At 44.9% G+C, this 17,415-nt stretch overlaps 1 protein-coding gene across 2 annotated transcripts in view; it reads left to right on the top strand.

Moving 5' to 3' along the window:
- TDRD9 (tudor domain containing 9) overlaps positions 1 to 8,472 on the top strand; it is a 125,264-nt gene extending 116,792 nt beyond the window's left edge. For both annotated transcript variants that reach the window (XM_038743285.1, XM_038743284.1), the window contains exons 35-36: positions 3,902 to 3,974; positions 8,360 to 8,472. In XM_038743285.1, the coding sequence (XP_038599213.1) occupies positions 3,902 to 3,974; positions 8,360 to 8,461 (175 nt within the window). In that variant the 3' untranslated portion in view covers positions 8,462 to 8,472. The remainder of the gene's footprint in view (positions 1 to 3,901; positions 3,975 to 8,359) is intronic.
- Positions 8,473 to 17,415: the final 8,943 nt, after the last annotated feature.

The following is a 17,415-nucleotide window of genomic DNA, read 5'->3' as shown; positions in this document are numbered from 1 at the left end:
TTTAAATTATATATGAACAATTATTTATTCACATTAATGTCTGTCTCTCCCTCCAGACGGTAAGAACATTGTGGGCAGGGGTTGTGTCTGCCAACACTGTTGTATTGTACTCTCCCAAACGCTTAGCACAGTGCTCTGCACATTCACTCATTCATTCAATCATATTTATTGAACACTTTGTGCAGAGCACTATACTAAGCACTTGGGAAAGTACAATACAATAATAAACAGTCACATTCCCTGCCCACAACGAGCTTACAGTCTCAGTAAGTGCTCAACAAATACCACTGATTGATAGACAAAATTGGGCAGGTTGGTATACCAGAGGAACATTTTTCTTGGCCTTTATGCAGAAAAATAGCCCAAAACATTGGGCTTACATTTATACCTGAAAATTTATCAAGAGGTACACAAAATGAATAGTATCATGGGGCCGGGAGTCAGAAGACCTGAGTTCTAAATTTGGCTCCGCCATTTGTCAGCTGTGTGACCTTGGGCTTAACTTCTCTGTGCCTCAGTTCCCTTATCTGTAAAATGGGGATTAAATCCTACTCCCTCCTCCTTAGGCTGTGAACCCCTTGTGGAATCGGGGCTGTGTACAATTTGATTATCCTGCATCTTCTCCAGTGCTTAATATAGTGCTTGGCACATAGTAAGTCCTTAACAACCACCATAATAATCAATCAATGGTATCAATAAATATGATTGAATGAATGAATGAATGAATTAATTGAATGTTTATAAGAGCACTGTACAAATACTAATAATAATTTGAATTGGTGTGGCCTGTTTCATTTACTGAGAACTTGGAATACCCCCTCTATATTCTAGGTTATCTTTATACCCTTGTAGATAGATAAGGGAGAGCTTTGGTATATTACAGGAAGAAACCAAGATCCAGAGGTTGTAAGTGATTTGTCCAGCGTCACCTTAAATAATCAGGGTCTGGAACCCTGATCTCTTGATCATCAATGTCTGCTGTTCTCTGAATCAGAAACTCAAGACCTCACTTGCCTTACTAGATTTCCTTTTCTTTTTGTTTGATTAAACCTCATGATGCTAAAGATGATCAGATGGTTAGGGTACATTAACATCTAGTGAATAATGCCAATCAGTTTAATCCTCCTGCCAACGTTCTTGGAATTTTACCATGTACTCACAGACACTGGGAATGAGTAATGGTATTTTTAAAGGAATTAAAAAAAAATATGGCATTTGTTAAGTGCTGTGCCAGGCACTGTACTAAGCTCTAGGGTAGATACAAGCTAATCAGATTGCACACAGTCCTTACCCCACATGAGGGTCACGGTCTTAATCCCCATTTTACAGATGAGGTACCTAAGGCACAAAGAAGAGAAGTGACTTTCCCAAGGTCACACAGCATTCATTCATTCAATCGTATTTATTAAGCGTTTACTGTGTGCAGAGCACTGTACTAAGCGCTTGGGAAGTACAGGTTGGCGACATATAGAGACAGTCCCTACCCAACAACGGGCTCACAGTCTAGAAGGGGGAGACAGACAACTAAACAAAACATGTAGACAGGTGTCAAAATCGTCAGAACAAATAGAATTAAAGCTATATGCACATCATTAACAAAATAAATAGGATAGTAAATATGTACAAGTAAAATAATTAGAGTAATAAATCTGTACAAATATATACAAGTGCTGTGGGGAGGGGAAGGAGGTAGGGTGGGCGAGAGTGGGAGAGGAAAAAGGGGGCTCAGCAGACAAGTGGCATAGCCGGGATTAGAACCCAGGTCCTCCTGGCTCCCAGTCCCGTGCTCTTTCCCTAGTCAACACTGCTTCTGCTCACTTGAAAGTACTAATAAGAGAGGAAAGAGAGAAAGGAAAGAAGGGATGAGGGTGGGGAGGGAAGCAGGAGAAGGGAAAGAAGAACAGGGTAAGGGGAAGAGGAGAAAGGGAAGAGAGCTCAGAGAAAGGAAAGATTGTTCGGAAAAAGGGAGAATCAATCAATCAGTGGTATTTATCGAGGACATGTTATGTGCAGAGGACTATACAACAGAATGAGCAGACAGGCTCCCTGCCTGTAACGAGCTTACGGCCTAGAGGATGAGCAGGGAAGGTTCCTCAGAGAAAGGGAGGAGGAGATGTAGAGGAAAGAGGAGAGGGCAGCGTGGCTCAGTGGAAAGAACTCGGGCCTGATAAGGAGACTTGTGTTCTAATCCCAGCTCTGCCTCTTGCCTGATGTGTGGCCCTGGTCAACCACTTCCCTTCACTGGGCCTCACTTTTTTCATCCTTGATAAAGGGGAAAAAACCACCTGTTTTTCCTCCCTCTTAGATAGGGACTATGTCCTATGTGCTTACACCATAGCTACCCCAGCACTTGGTATGGTGCTTGGCACAAAGTAAGTGCTTAAAAAATACCAGTATTAGTATTATTATGAGAGAAGGAAGGGAGAGATAAAGGAAAGAAAAACGAGGAGGGGGAGAGGTGGAGGAAAGAGGAGAGAAAGTAGAAGGGAAGTGCTCCATAAATAATAATAATAATGGCATTTATTAAACACTTACTATGTGCAAAGCACTGTTGTAAGCGCTGGGGAGGTTACAAGGTGATGAGGTTGTCCCACAGGGGGCTCACAGTCTAATCCCCATTTTACAGATGAGGTAACTGAGGCCCAGAGAAGTGAAGTGACTTGCCCAAAGTCACGCAGCTGACAATTGGCAGAGCTGGGATTTGAACCCATGACCTCTGACTCCAAAGCCCGGGCTCTTTTCCATTGAGCCATGCTGCTTCTCTTATGATTGAATGAATGCATGAAAGGGAGATGGGGAGAGAAAACAGAAGGGGGATGAAGAGGGGAGGGATGGATGGGGAAGAATGCCTTAGAGTTACTCCCCTTCCCTTTTCCCTGGAATTTTAGCCCTACAGATTTTAGTTATGATTGAAAGCACAGTACCAAAAAAAAAAATAGAAAAGAAAATAAAGCCATCGTTCCAAAAGCCTCAACTGCATAATCCTACTTTGGGTAGTTGTGCACATTGCTAAGTCATAATTTTTCCTCTTCAGATTTCCTAGCTAATTGTATTTACAAGCTGTCACTGCTGTTTAGGCATAAACCGTGCATTTGAAAAACCTCCAGGCAGCATTAATTAAAATGTACTGTTATTGTACTGGAGGGAGCTTGAGGAAATAACTTGGGCAGACAGACGATCCATAGTAATTGAGTGGATGCAGATAACCAGACATTTTTTTAAAAAAACTTAACTAGAATTGGTAAGGTTAGATAAATGAACATAGGCTTAGGGAATAAGAGGCGGTTAGAAGCTATAGTGCCTTGTCACCGCTGATAAATTTTGTCAGCCAGCCTAGTGGTTAGAGCATGGGCTCGGGAGTCAGATGGATGTGGACTCTCATCCCAGCTCCATACGTGTCTGCTGTGTGACCTTGGGTAAGTCACTTAACTTCTCAGTTACCTCATCTGTCACATGGGGATGAGCCCCTTTTTGGACGGGGACTGTGTCATCATCATCATCATCAATCGTATTTATTGAGCGCTTACTGTGTGCAGAGCACTGTACTAAGCGCTTGGGAAGTACAAGTTGGCAACATATGGAGACAGTCCCTACCCAACAGTGGGCTCACAGTCTAAAAGACTGTGTCCAACCTGATTTGCTTGTATCCCCCCAATGCTTAGTACAGTGCCAAGCACATAGCCAGCACTGAAAAAATACCACAATTATTATCATTATTCCCTGTCGGTAAGGGTCAAGATGTACTTTTTTTATTATAGTGGCCTGATACTGATAGTCCAAAGAAAAATATGTAGCCCTCTTAAGTCCATCCCCATAGCTGTAGATTTTTTAAGTGCTTTACTTCTGAGCAAAAACTCAGCCAGATGTGATAATTGCCAAGTTATGCTTTGTCCAATTTCAGTTTAGTCTGCGGATCGCAATCCCGAGAAGCAATTGTTCCCCAGTGGTATTCAAAACCATACGAATGGAATCAGGTAGGTTTCTCTAATTTACTTCAGTGAAGAGATGTAAAGCTAGGAGGATACTTTAAGCCTCTGTGCCTGGGGATGGGCAGTAGATTTGGGGCGGGTGAAGTGAAATCCTTCTAACCTGTGTCCACTTCGGCGACTCTCAGAGCTCCACCTGCTCTGAGCAATATAGGTCATGGGTTCTAAATCCCAGCTCTGCCACATGTCTGCTGTGTGACCTCGGGTAAGTCGCTTCGCTTCTCTGTGCCTCAGTTACCTCATCTGTAAAATGGGGATTGAGACTGTGAGCCCCACATGGGACAGTGACTGTGTCTAACTCGATTTGCTTGTATCTACCCTGGCACATAGTAAGCACTTAATAAATGCCATCATTATGTGGAGCACAAAGAATGTGCTCCGTAGGCAGAGTTCAACACAGGATTTGGGCTGCATCCAGGGGGCAGTTTTCCTAACGATTGGCGAGTGTCACTCCTTGTCAGAGTGAATACCAACTGAAAATACTAGGCTTTAATAATAATTGTGGAAATAATTGTGATATTCATTAAGCGCTTACTATGTGCCAGGCACTGTATTAAGCTCTGGGGTGGATACGAGCAATTCGGGTTGACAGAATCCCGGTCCCATGTGGAGCACACAGCTTCGATCCCCATTTTACAGATGAGTTAACTGAGGCCCAAAGAAGTGAAGTGACTCTAAATGAGATGGGAGGTTTCTTTGGGGTTCTCCATATTGCATTAAAGCCTAGCTTGTTCCTTGCTGCTCATTTTAATTTTTTACTGTGTGCCAGACTCTGTACTAAGCTTAGAGTTAGATATAAATTTGTTAGGTTGGACACAGTCCCTCCCCCGCATGAGCCTCATAGGCTTAATCCCCATTTGAGGTAACTGAGGCACAGAGAAGTGAAGTGACTTACCCAAGGTCACACAGCAGACAAGTGGCAGAGCCGGGATTAGAACCCAGCTCCTTTCTCTTAATTTGGTGAATCGGGATGCAGCCACAGGGTCTCAAGACACTGAGACTTGCACCAAAGATCTGGGTTCACAATATTCAACAGGAACACAGACACCATTACACACAGACACAGGCTGGCAAATAAAATTCTACTCTCGACTCAAACTCCGACCCCTAGCTCCAAAATATTTTTATTTATTTTTGTTTCGTTTCTGTGGTATTTGTTAAGCTCTTACTGTGTGCCCGGCACTGTTCTAAGTACCGAGGTAGATACACGTTAATCGGGTTGGACGCTGCCCTGTCCCATGAGGGATTCGCAGTCTTAATCTCCATTTTACAGATGAGGGAACTGAGGCCCAGAGAAGGGAAGTGACTTGTCCCAGGTCTCCCAGCAGACAAGTGATAGAGACGGGATTAGAACCCAGGTCCTTCTGGCTTCCAGGCCCGTGCTCTAGCCACTAGGCCAAACTGCTTTTCAGGGTGGTGTCAATGGGAAACTCGCTTCAAAGAGTCATTCCCATTGCCACTGGCAACTTAGGCGTCATCTTGGAGATGTTCGTTTTTGCATTTTGCTGATGGCGGCCCATTCTGAGGGCCCGCTCCTCTCTCTGTGTGCTTCTGATTTCTTGTCTTCTTGGCATATTCTCTTGGTCTGTTGCTTGGTGCCTGCCCCTGAAACATTCTGGTGGGAGACACAGAAGAGCAGTATGACCCAGCGGATAAAGCGGGGAGTCAGAAAGTCATGGGTTCTAATCCCGGCTCTGCCACTCTGCTGCGTGAACTTGGTCAAGTCACTTCATTTCTTTGGGCCTCTGTTCCCTAATCTTTCAAATGGGGATTAAGAGTATGAGCCCCATGTGGAACAAGGACTGGGCCCAATCTCATTAGCTCGTAACTACCACCGGCGCTTCATACAGTGCCTGGCAGATAATAAGAGCTTAACAAATACCGTAAAAAAAAAAAAAGGCATTCTAGGGGAAGTGTTCTGTTGTGACATGGTGGGGAAATATCTGCCGCTTAGAATAATAGCAGTTTTAAAATGCTCAAACTGACTCTCACTTTTCATGTACCCACTGTTGGGTAGGGACTGTCTCTATATGTTGCCCATTTGTACTTCCCAAGCGCTTAGTACAGTGCTCTGCACACAGTAAGCGCTCAATAAATACGATTGATGATGATGATGATGTACATGAGAGGAAGTATTCTAAAAGAGTCTGTGGGAGAGAGTGCTCAGTGTGGCATGCACTTCAAATTGGGCTCTATTTTTTGTTTGAAACATGGAATGGGAAGTGGTATGGGGACAGTAGAGCAATGTCTCATATAACAGCATAGTTTTTAAGAAAGTTTGGAAAACCAGCCATTTTGGGAAACACAGTAAGAAAAGGAAAAAAATCTTGTTGCGAAAATTATTTTATGTTGTCTGCTTGCATCACTCAAAGCAGGAAAAGCCGGTTAAATGGTACTTTCCCCCCTAAAAAGTGCCAGAAGCCGGCAGTATTGTTTTTGATTTTAAGAATAATGATATTTATTGAGTGCTTACCACGTGCCAAGCCCTGAGCTAAGTGCCGGGACAGCTCCCAGATAATCAAATCGGACACATTCCATGTTCCATGTGGGGCTCGTGATCCGTGAGGTAATAAAAATAATAATAATAATGATGGTACTTGTTAAGCGCTTACTATGTGCAGAGCACTGTTCTAAGCGCTGGGGGGATACAAGGTGATCAGGTTGCCCCACGTGGGACTCACAGTCATAGGTATCTCATCCCCATTTTACAGATGAGGAAACCTAGGAACAGGGAGGTTACATGATTTGTAACTTCTTAAATTACAAGTGACTAACTTAAGTGAGTCACTTAACTTCTCTGAGCCTCAGTTACCTCATCAGTAAAATGGGGATTAAGACTGTGAGCCCCACATGGGACAACCTGATCACCTTGTAACCTCCCCAGCGCTTAGAACAGTGCTTTGCACATAGTAAACGCTTAATAAATGCCATTGTTATTATTATTATTATTTGCCCAGGGCCATACAACAGGCCAATGGCAGAGCTGAGATTAGAACCCCAGGCCTCCTGACTCTCAGCTCTTTCCACTAGGCCCCATTCCCACCTGGGGAAAATCCTTCCAGAGGAGTTTACAGTGATCAGGCTGTGTTGTGGTCAGCCCCTGCCTCACCATGAAGGGACTCAAAACCACAGTCTTGGCCCACCTGGACTTTCCGTATAATCTGCCTCCCCGCAAGAGCTACCTTGGGCCCCACGGACCATCACCGAGGCACCCTGCTAATCTGAGGGGCAAAGAAACCTGTGACAACTTCATCGACTAATGTGGGGGGATCTGATTTCTGGGGTGGCAGCGGGGGAGAGGCAGCATTCCCCACTATATACTTGAACTTAAGCACTGCTAGAGTTTAATCCAATGAATAAACTCCCTTTCCCCAAATATGTCTGCTCCTTGCAGTCCTTTCTTAGACCAATGGGCTGCTGTAGGCATTTTTCCCCTCTAGACTGTAAGCTTGATCATCATCATCAATCGTATTTATTGATCGCTTACTATGTGCAGAGCACTGTACTAAGCACTTGGGAAGTACAAATTGGCAACATATAGAGACAGTCCCTACCCAACAGTGGGCTCACAGTCTAAAAGGGGGAGACAGAGAACAAAACCAAACATACTAACAAAATAAAATAAATAGAATAGATATGTACAAGTGAAATAAATAAATAGAGTAATAAATATGTACAAACATATACATATATACAGGTGCTGTGGGGAAGGGAAGGAGGTAAGATGGGGAGGATGGAGAGGGGGATGAGGGGGAGAGGAAGGAAGGGGCTCAGTCTGGGAAGGCCTCCTGGAGGAGGTGAGCTCTCAGCAGGGCCTTGAAGGGAGGAAGAGAGCTAGCTTGGCGGATGGGCAGAGGGAGGACATTCCAGGCCCGGGGGATGACGTGGGCCGGGGGTCGATGGTGGGACAGGCGAGAACGAGGTACGGTGAGGAGATTAGCAGCGGAGGAGCGGAGGGTGCGGGATGGGCTGGAGAAGGAGAGAAGGAGGTGAGGTAGGAGGGGGCGAGGGGTTGGACAGCCTTGAAGCCCAGGGTGAGGAGTTTCTGCCTGATGCGTGGATTGATTGGTAGCCACTGGAGATTTTTGAGGATGTGGGCAGCGAATGTGCTTACCAACTCTGTTGTATCATGCTCTCCCAAATACTAAGTACAGTGCTCTGCATACAGAAAACCCTCGATAAATGCCTTTGGTTTTTCCCTAGCATTGTACCTCTTGCTAGCCCTCACTGTGACTCAAGACCCTCCCGGGCAGCCCCAGCTCTTAGTTAACTGGAATATTTGACTTCGGGGCACCTCCCAGTCTCCCAACCTGTCAGAGAATAAATTCATCACTGGTGGTAACTAATCACGTGACTTTTGCATGTTTCCTTAGGTGGATCCAAAATTCATCGTGAACCAGTTTGAAAGCAACGGTGAAGGAGGGAACAGTCCATTTCTGTATCAGCCTCATAAACTTGTCATATTAAATGCATAAGTATTTTACTGAAGTGCAAAAGGGGATTGAAATTTCAGATCTTTGCTATTCCTCTACTCTGACCCTGGGTTCTGTCCCATTGGTTTGGGGTGTACAACACAACATTTCTCAAAAATGATGAGATGGGAGGGTGGACACTTTTTTTTCTAAAAGGATAAAAATTAGGTTCCACGTGAAACAGTTTAGCAAAACCCTCCAGGAAGTAGAATGATTTAAAGTGGATCTTTATTTCCGTATTGCTAATAACTTCAGAAGGCATAAACCAAATGCAGTTTACATTTCTGAAAACCACAGTTTATTTTTCAGTTCACCTCAGGGGTATAAAGCCTGCTTAAAGAAACAGCTTTGCCATTTAGGGAAATCTTTATTCTGGGATTACAGCACTTTCTGACTTTTGTTTGAAGAATCTGATTCGGTGATGCTAACGTGATTGGTGCATTTTAGTTGATTATTAAGGCCGCTGTCTTCAGGGCTGCATTTTGGTGGCTTAGTGATTCTTTGCCATAGATGGACTGAGGCCGCATAAATAAGCACTGAGATGAAATTATTGGTCTTGGCATTTTTGGGTCAGGACGATTCAAAAAGTTGGGACTGTTAAATTCCAGGCCAGTTCCATTCCAGGCAAGGAAGCGAGCACATCAAATCGAATCACATTCGCTGCTTAGCCATCATCCACCGAATGAGCATCTGAGTTAGAGGACCTCCATGGTATTGTAGGACCAGATAGCAGTCTGTGTGGGGAGTCAGTTTTTTTTATTTATTGATGATGATGATGATGGTATTTGTTAAGCGCTTACTATGTGTCAAGCACTGGGGTAGTTACAAGGTTATAAAGTTGAAGGCAGTCCCTGTCCCACATGGGACTCATTGTCTTAATCCCCATTTTACAGATAAGTTAACTGAGAGCCAGTGAAGTGACTTACCCAAGGTCACACAGCAGACAAGTTAGAACCCAGGTCCTGTTGAGTCGTGACGATCTCCTCTGTTTCCGGTACTCCTGGCTCATGGTGGGAAGAGTTAATATGGTTTAATTGTGCAGTTTAGAGTGTCCGTCCGTCCTCCCGAGGCTTATGTCCACATGTGGCTTCGGGAAACACTGGCAAGTTTTTAGCGCGTTGGAGACAGCATCGTCTGAGCCGGACCCAGAGACGTGAGGTTGGGGTAGGAGAAAGGAGGCAAGATAAGGGGATCTTATCACTCAGCTTCTGGTTGTCAATTTGGTCTATTTGGAGATTCTGGAGATTTAAATTAGGTCATTTCTGAAACAGTTCTCTTAATGGATGCTTGATTGGAAGCAACATGGAGTAGTGGACAGGGCACAGTCCTGGGAGTCAGAAAGTCATGGGTTCTAATCCCATGCGGCCTTCTCCGTGCCTCAGTTACCTTATGTGTAAAGTGGGAATTGAGACTGAGCCCTATGTGGGAGAGGGACCGTTTCCAACCCGATTTGCTTGTATCCACCCCAGTGTTTAGTACAGTGCCTGGCACATAGTAAGCACTTAACAAATGCCACAATTATAATTATTATTATTATTCTCCCTGCCCAGTCTGTTAACACTGGCACAGTCACACTTGGTGGTACCAGAAACGCTTGCACCCGGACCCTCATCCATAAACTGCATGGAGGGTGTTTAGTCAGGTTCCTTCATATTCTTTCTTTTCATTCACTCAATTGTATTTATTGAGTGCTTACTGTGTGCAGAGCACTGTACTAAGCGCTTGGAAAGTACAAGTTGGCAACATATAGAGACGGTCCCGACCCAACGCTACTTCCCAACTGCTTCTCACACTCTCTACTTTGCTAGACAGTCTCCCCGCCAGATATTACTACATTTGAATAATGGAAGGGTACGAGTTTCATATTCAGCCAGGGTTGATTTGGAGACCACACCCAGCAAACTACACATCTTCCAACCAGTCAATAAACATTAACGATTCCCCCATCACGTGTTCACCAAACCAGAATAAGCGGTGACTTTCTACAAGCATTTCCTCTACGATTCATAGACTTCTAAGTTACGCATATTACTTTCTGATTGTACTTTCCCGCATGTCCTCCGGCCCCATTTCTTATAATAATAATAATAATAATAATAATTGTGGTATTAGTTAAGCGCTTACTATGTGCAAAGCACTGCTCTAAACACTGGTGGGGATACAAGGTGATCAGGTTGTCCCACTTGGGGCTCACAGTCTTAATCCCCATTTCACAGACGAGGCAACGGAGGCACAGAGAAGGCAAGTGACTTGCCCAAGGTCACACAAATGACTTTTATTCCTTTTAGCTCTCTACCCCCTCACTTGAAGGTGCACACATGCACACACCCATATCACCCTAGTTTAGACTTCTTTCCTTTACACTGATGGATCGTTGGAATTACTTCCTCTAGCCTGCTTCCTCTTTTCCTTCTTCTGCCTTCCAGGCCGTTCCAGATAACCTGAGAAGAAGTTGGTTGTGGGTCGGTGGGTTTGAATATCACTTGCACTACTTTTGCTGTCTTTCCCTTTACCTTTTGGGAGAGGCAATTGGTATATGAGGAAGAAGACCATTCAATCACCTTGCCCCCTCCTACCTCACCGCACTACTCTCCTGCTACAATCCAGCCTGCGCACTTAACTCCTCTAATGCTAACCTTCTCACTGTACTTCGATCTCGTCTATCTCACCATCGACCTCTCACCCACGTCCTGTCTCTGGCCTGGAATGCCCTCCCTCTTCATATCTGATAGAAAATTAAGCCCTGCCCTGGTTCAAAGCCTTATTGAAGGCACATTTCCTTCAAGAGGCCTTCCCCGACTAAGCCCTCTTTTCCTGTTCTTCCACTACTTTCTGCATCACCCTGACTTGCTCCCTTTACTCATCCCCCTCCAACCCCATAGCACATATAATAATGATTAGAGAAGCAGCGTGGCTCAGTGGAGATGAGCACGGGCTTTGGAGTCAGAGGTCATGGGTTCAAACGCCGGCTCTGCCAGTTGTCAGCTGTGTGACTTTGGGCAAATCACTTAACTTCTCTGTGCCTCAGGTACCTCATCTGTAAAATGGGGATTGAGACTGTGAGCCCCACGTGGGACAATCTGATCACCTTGTAACATCCCCAGCGCTTAGAACAGTGCTTTGCACATAGTAAGTGCTTAATAAATGCCATCATTATTATTATTATTATTTGTTAAGTGCTTACTATGTGCGAAGCACTGTTCTAAGCGCTGTGGGTGGGGCTACAAGGTGATCAGGTTGTCCCACGTGGGGCTCACAGTCTTCATCCCCATTTTACAGATGAGGGAACTGAGGCACAGAGAGGTGAAGCAGCTTGCCTAAGGTCACACAGCAGACAAGCAGCAGAGCAGGGATTAGAACCCACATCCTCTGACCCCCAAACCCGAGCTCTTTCTACTAAGGCATGCTAGCTCCTCGAGGATTGGGTCCATGTCCTCTACTTTTATGGAATGCTCCCACGGGTGATGATAAATGAATGACTGAATCGATCAATCAATTGTATTTATTGAGCGCTTACTGTGTGCAGAGCACTGTACTAAGCGCTTGGGAAGTACAAGTTGGCAACATATAGAGACGGTCCCTACCCAACAGCGGGCTCACAGTCTAGAAGGGGGAGACACACAACAAAACAAAACGTATTAACAAAATAAAATAAATAGAATAAATATGTACACATAAAATAGAGTAATAAATATGTACAAACATATATACATATATACAGGTGCCGTGGGGAAGGAAAGGAGGTAAGGCGGGGGGGGATGGAAAGGGGGAGGAGGGGGAGAGGAAGGAGGATGGGACCCAGGGGTGGAGTGGAGAGATTCCCCTGATGGAGGGTGGCAAAAGAAATGTTTTTGAAGGCACAGAGAGCAGAAAGAAGCACACCGCCACTGGCTGGGAGACAATGTGAGGCCCCAGACCTGTCTGCTGCAAGGTGGGGTAATAATAATAATAATAATTATAGTATTTGTTAAGCACTTACTATGTGCCAGGCACTGTGAGCCCACTGTTGGGTAGGGACTGTCTCTATATGTTGCCAATTTGTACTTCCCAAGCGCTTAGTACAGTGCTCTGCACCTAGTAAGCTCTCAATAAATACGATTGATTGATTGATTGATTAAGCTCTGGGGTAGATACAAGCAAATCAGGTGGGACCCAGTCCTTGTCCCACATGGGACTCACATCCCCATTTAACAGAGGAGGTCACTGAGGCCCAGAGAAGTGAAGTGACTTGCCCAAGATCACACAGCAGACAAGTGGCGGAGCCGGGATTAGAACCCAAGACCCTCTGACTCCCAGGATTGGGCTGTACCCACTATGCCATGCTGCTTCTCTGGGGGGCAGGCGTTTGGTAGTGAGGGCAGCTCTTTGGCGGAGCAATGATTTCCAACCTGAAAAGAACCCAGACCCCAGCAAAGGGTGATTCTAACACGTGTGCACAGTGTGGAAGAGGGGAACGGTCAGGCATCGTCAGCCTCTTCGATCCCATCTGCACACGCGGATAAAAGCTCACAGTCTTCAGACACCGAGTTTCACATCTAAGTACGTAAAGTTGGGGGGCAAAAATTAAAATCTCTCTATTCAAAGAGGCAGCTCGAAGCACTACGGTGAAATTGTCTCCTATGATTAGTGTTGTTATAGCTACTGATTCTTCAGGCAGCTAGCTGTCATTTCTAGTCAGGAGAATCCTCTCGGCCAAACATTCGGTTTAATTCATTCCATAGTACTTATTTTTAGGGTTTTTGTTAAGCGCTTATTACGTGCCATGCACTGTACTAGGCGCTGGGGTAGATACAAGCTAACCAGGTTGGACACAGTCCGTGTCCCACATGGGGCTCACAGTTTTCATCCCCATTCTACAGATGAGGTCACTGCGGCAAAGAGGAAGTGAAGCGAGTTGCCCAAGGTCACACAGCGGAGAAGTGGTGGAGTCAGGATTAAAACCCAGGTCCTTCTGACTCCCAGCCCTGTGATCTATCCATTAGAAGCAGCGTGGCTCAGTGGAAAGAGCCCGGGCTTTGGAGTCAGTGGTCATGGGTTCAAATCCCGGCTCCACCCATTGTCAGCTGTGTGACTTTGGGTAAGTCACTTCACTTCTCTGGGCCTCAGTTCCCTCCTCTGTAAAATGGGGGTGAAGACTGTGAGCCCCCTGTGGGACAACCTGATCACCTTGTAACCTCCCCAGTGCTTAGAACAGTGCTTTGAACATAGTAAGTGCTTAATAAATGCCATCATTATTATTAGGCCATTGTTGCTTCACTAGGCCAGGCTGCACTTAATATAGTGTTAGCTATATTAACAAGCTTGGAAGCATACAGTACAACGAAAGGAAAAGATGTGGTCTCAATCCTAAAAGAGGTTACAACGTAATAGAGGAGACAGGCAGACATATACTGGATTCATATGGGGGGAAAATTTAAGATTATGACTGGTAACAGTGATGGAATGGGAAAATGAAAAAGTAGGTATATGGGTGTATCCGCCAGGCATTTAAGCCTTTACCCCTTGAGCAATTCGATGCTCATATCACCACCAAGTGCACAGCACTTACATACATTCATTCAATGCATTCAATTGTATTTATTGAGTACTGTGTGCAGAGCACTGTACTAAGCGCTTGGGAAGTCCAAGTCGGCAATATATAGAGACGGTCCCTACCCAACAACGGGCTCATTCATTCATTCATTCATTCAATCGTACTTATTGAGTGTTTACTGTGCGCAGAGCACTGTACTAAGCGCTTGGGAAGTCCAAGTCGGCACCATATAGAGACGGTCCCTACCCAACAACGGGCTCACAGTCTAGATGGGGGAGACAAGACAACAAAACAAAACATGTCCTCTACTATGTGCTTCCCACACCTGTAATTTGTTCAGTGTCTGTCTCTGCTGCTAGATTGTGAGCTCCTCAAGGGCAGGAGCCATGACTACCTATTCTGCGGCACTCAGAAGCAGTGTGGCCTAATGGCTAGAGCCCAGGCCTGGAAGTCCGAAGGGCCTGGGTTCTAATGCCAACTCTGCCACTTCTCTGCTGTGTGACCTTGGGCGAATCACTTAACTTCCCGGTGCTCGAGTTCCCTCATCTGTAAAATGGGAATTAAGACTGTGAGCCCCATGTGGGACATGGATTGTGTCCAACCTGGTTACCTTGTATCTACCCTAGAGGTTAGAACAATCATCATCATCATCATCAATCGTATTTATTGAGCGCTTACTGTGTGCAGAGCACTGTACTAAGCGCTTGGGAAGTACAATTTGGCAACATATAGAGACAGTCCCTACCCAATAGTGGGCTCACAGTCTAAAAGGAGGAGACAGAGAACAAAACCAAACATACTAACAAAATAAAATAAATAGATAAATAAATAGAGTAATAATAGAGTAACAATGCCTGGACCATAGTAAGGGCTTAGCAACCGTTGGTTTCCAAGCCCTCAATCACCTTGCCTCCTTCTACCTCACCTTGCCCCTTCCTGCCTAACCTCACTATTCTCCATCATCAATCGTATTTATTGAGCGCTTACTGTGTGCAGAGCACTGTACTCTCCCAGCCCTCACACTTTACTCCTCTACCGGTAACCTTCTCATTGTACCTCGATCTCCTCTATCTCACCCCCAACCTCTCACTCACCCACCTCCCTCCTCCCCCTTACACAGTAAGCGCTCAATAAATATAATTGATTGATTGATTGATTAGAGGAAAAGAGGCGTTTCCATGCATTAATGAGCTACTTTCATGATGGATGAAAGGAGGGGGTTTGGTGTTTCCTAAATTAAAAGTTCAGTGGCCACCTGCAGCATGAAACAGAGGCTAGAAAACTCTCTGGTTCCCAGAAATGTTCATGAGCCCACTGTTGGGCAGGGACTGTCTCTATATGTTGCCAACTTGTACTTCCCAAGCGCTTAGTACAGTGCTCTGCACACAGTAAGCGCTTAATAAATACGATTGATTGATTGATTGATTGATCCAAGAGACAATTACTCTCCCCGCCTTCAAAACCTTATTGAAGGCATGTCTCCTTCAAGAGGCCTTCCCTGACTAAGCCCTCTTTTCCTTTTCTTCAACTCCCTTCTGCATCACTCTAGACTGTCAGTTCGTGTGGGCAGGGACTGTCATATCATTGCACTCTCCTGAGCTCTTAGTACAATGCTGTGCACACAGTAAGTGCCCAATAAATATGAGAGACTAATACTAAAAAAATGCTTAGTACAGTGTTTTGCACACAGAGCTCAATAAATACCGTTGCTTGGTAAGCTCTTCCAAAATTGAAGCGCTGAGGCTCTCTAAGTGGGAGAGGAGTTGCCCAACCCCACACCATCCAAAATGCCCATTATGCCTTCCTCCAGATGGGCACGGAGAAGATAAAGCTGCAGCAGGGCCTTCTCCCAATTAATAATAATAATATACCCCTGGCAAAATCTTCTCTTCATCAACCTTGGTAAGGCAGGGACTTGTTTTCAAAGGACTTGCTGGTTTTTCAACTTTTTCTTACCATGTTATTGGAAGAAAACTTGAACTTTAGATCAATAACTAATAAAATCCCCATGCACAGATTCTCCATCTAAAATCTTAGTTGTGAAACTGGTTAACTTGATTGCCCATGTTTTTTTTTACGGTATTTGTCAAGTGCTTACTATATACCTGGCATTGCACTATGCACTTGGTTAACTTGATTGCCCATCTTTTTTTAATGGTATTTGTCAAGTGCTTACTATATACCTGGCATTGCACTATGCACTGGGGTAGACACAAGTTAATCAGGATGGACACAGTCCCTGCCCCGTATCTAATCCCAGCTCCGCCACATCATCATCATCAATCGTATTTATTGAGCGCTTACTATGTGCCTCTGCACACATAGCACTGTACTAAGCGCTTGGGAAGTACAAATTGGCAACATATAGAGACAGTCCCTACCCAACAGTGGGCTCACAGTCTAAAAGGGGAAGACAGAGAACAAAACCAAACATACTAACAAAATAAAATAAAATAAAATAAAATAAAAAATAAAATAAAATGTCTGCTGTGTGACCTTGGGCAAGTCACTTAACTTCTCTGAGCCTCAGTTACCTCATCTGTAAAATGGAGATGAAGACTGTGAGCCCCACGTGGGATAACCTGATCACCTTATATCCCCCCCAGCGCTTAGAACAGTGCTTGGCACATAGTAAGCACTTAACAAATGCCATTATTATTATTATTATTATTATGTTGGGCTCACAGTCTTAATGCCCAATTTACAAGATGAGGTAACTTGGGGCACAGAGAAATTAAGTCATTTGACCAAGGTCTCACAGCAGACAAGAGATCGAGCGAGAATTAGAACCCAGGTCCTTCTGACTCCCAAGCCTGTGCTCTACCCACTAAAATCTGTTAACTTGACTTCTCATCCTCCCAGAGGCGGCTGAGAAGAGAGAGAAGGGGATTATGAAGGTGCTATAAGAGTTACCTTAGAGGATGCAGTGCCAGCAGTATCTTGCCAGATGGCCCACTAAAATTCTGGGGAAAAAATGGAGCTAATAACCTTGGATGAACAGCCTCAAAATCCACTTTTCGCTTCTACTCTCTGGGTAGGCCTTCTGTTCTGCACTTTGCCGGATACTCTCCTTTAGCTCTGTTGTGCTTATTTTTGGAGTTTCTGAAGCCTGCCGTTAGGAAGGATAGGAAAAAAGTGGTTTCCACTGTTGCCATTGGATTGGGTTCAGCTGTCTTTTTGGAGGCACCTAATGGAGTAAAGCAGCAGGGCTCGCCAATAAACACACACACTCACACACGCGTGCGCTTTTTTTATGTAATTGGATCAACATGATCAAAACACATCCCGGCAGTGAGCACAGGTAGGTACTCTGTACTATTTATTTGGTTCAACTCTCCAGGTGCTGACAAGAACGAATCAGCTCTCATCATGGTTGCCCTGTAACCTCTCCATCATACCCTCGGCACAGCCTGCACTTCCCTAA

Source organism: Tachyglossus aculeatus, chromosome 1, assembly GCF_015852505.1.
Source record: "Tachyglossus aculeatus isolate mTacAcu1 chromosome 1, mTacAcu1.pri, whole genome shotgun sequence".
NCBI lineage: Eukaryota > Metazoa > Chordata > Mammalia > Monotremata > Tachyglossidae > Tachyglossus > Tachyglossus aculeatus.
This window is presented reverse-complemented; position numbering and strand designations above follow the sequence as displayed.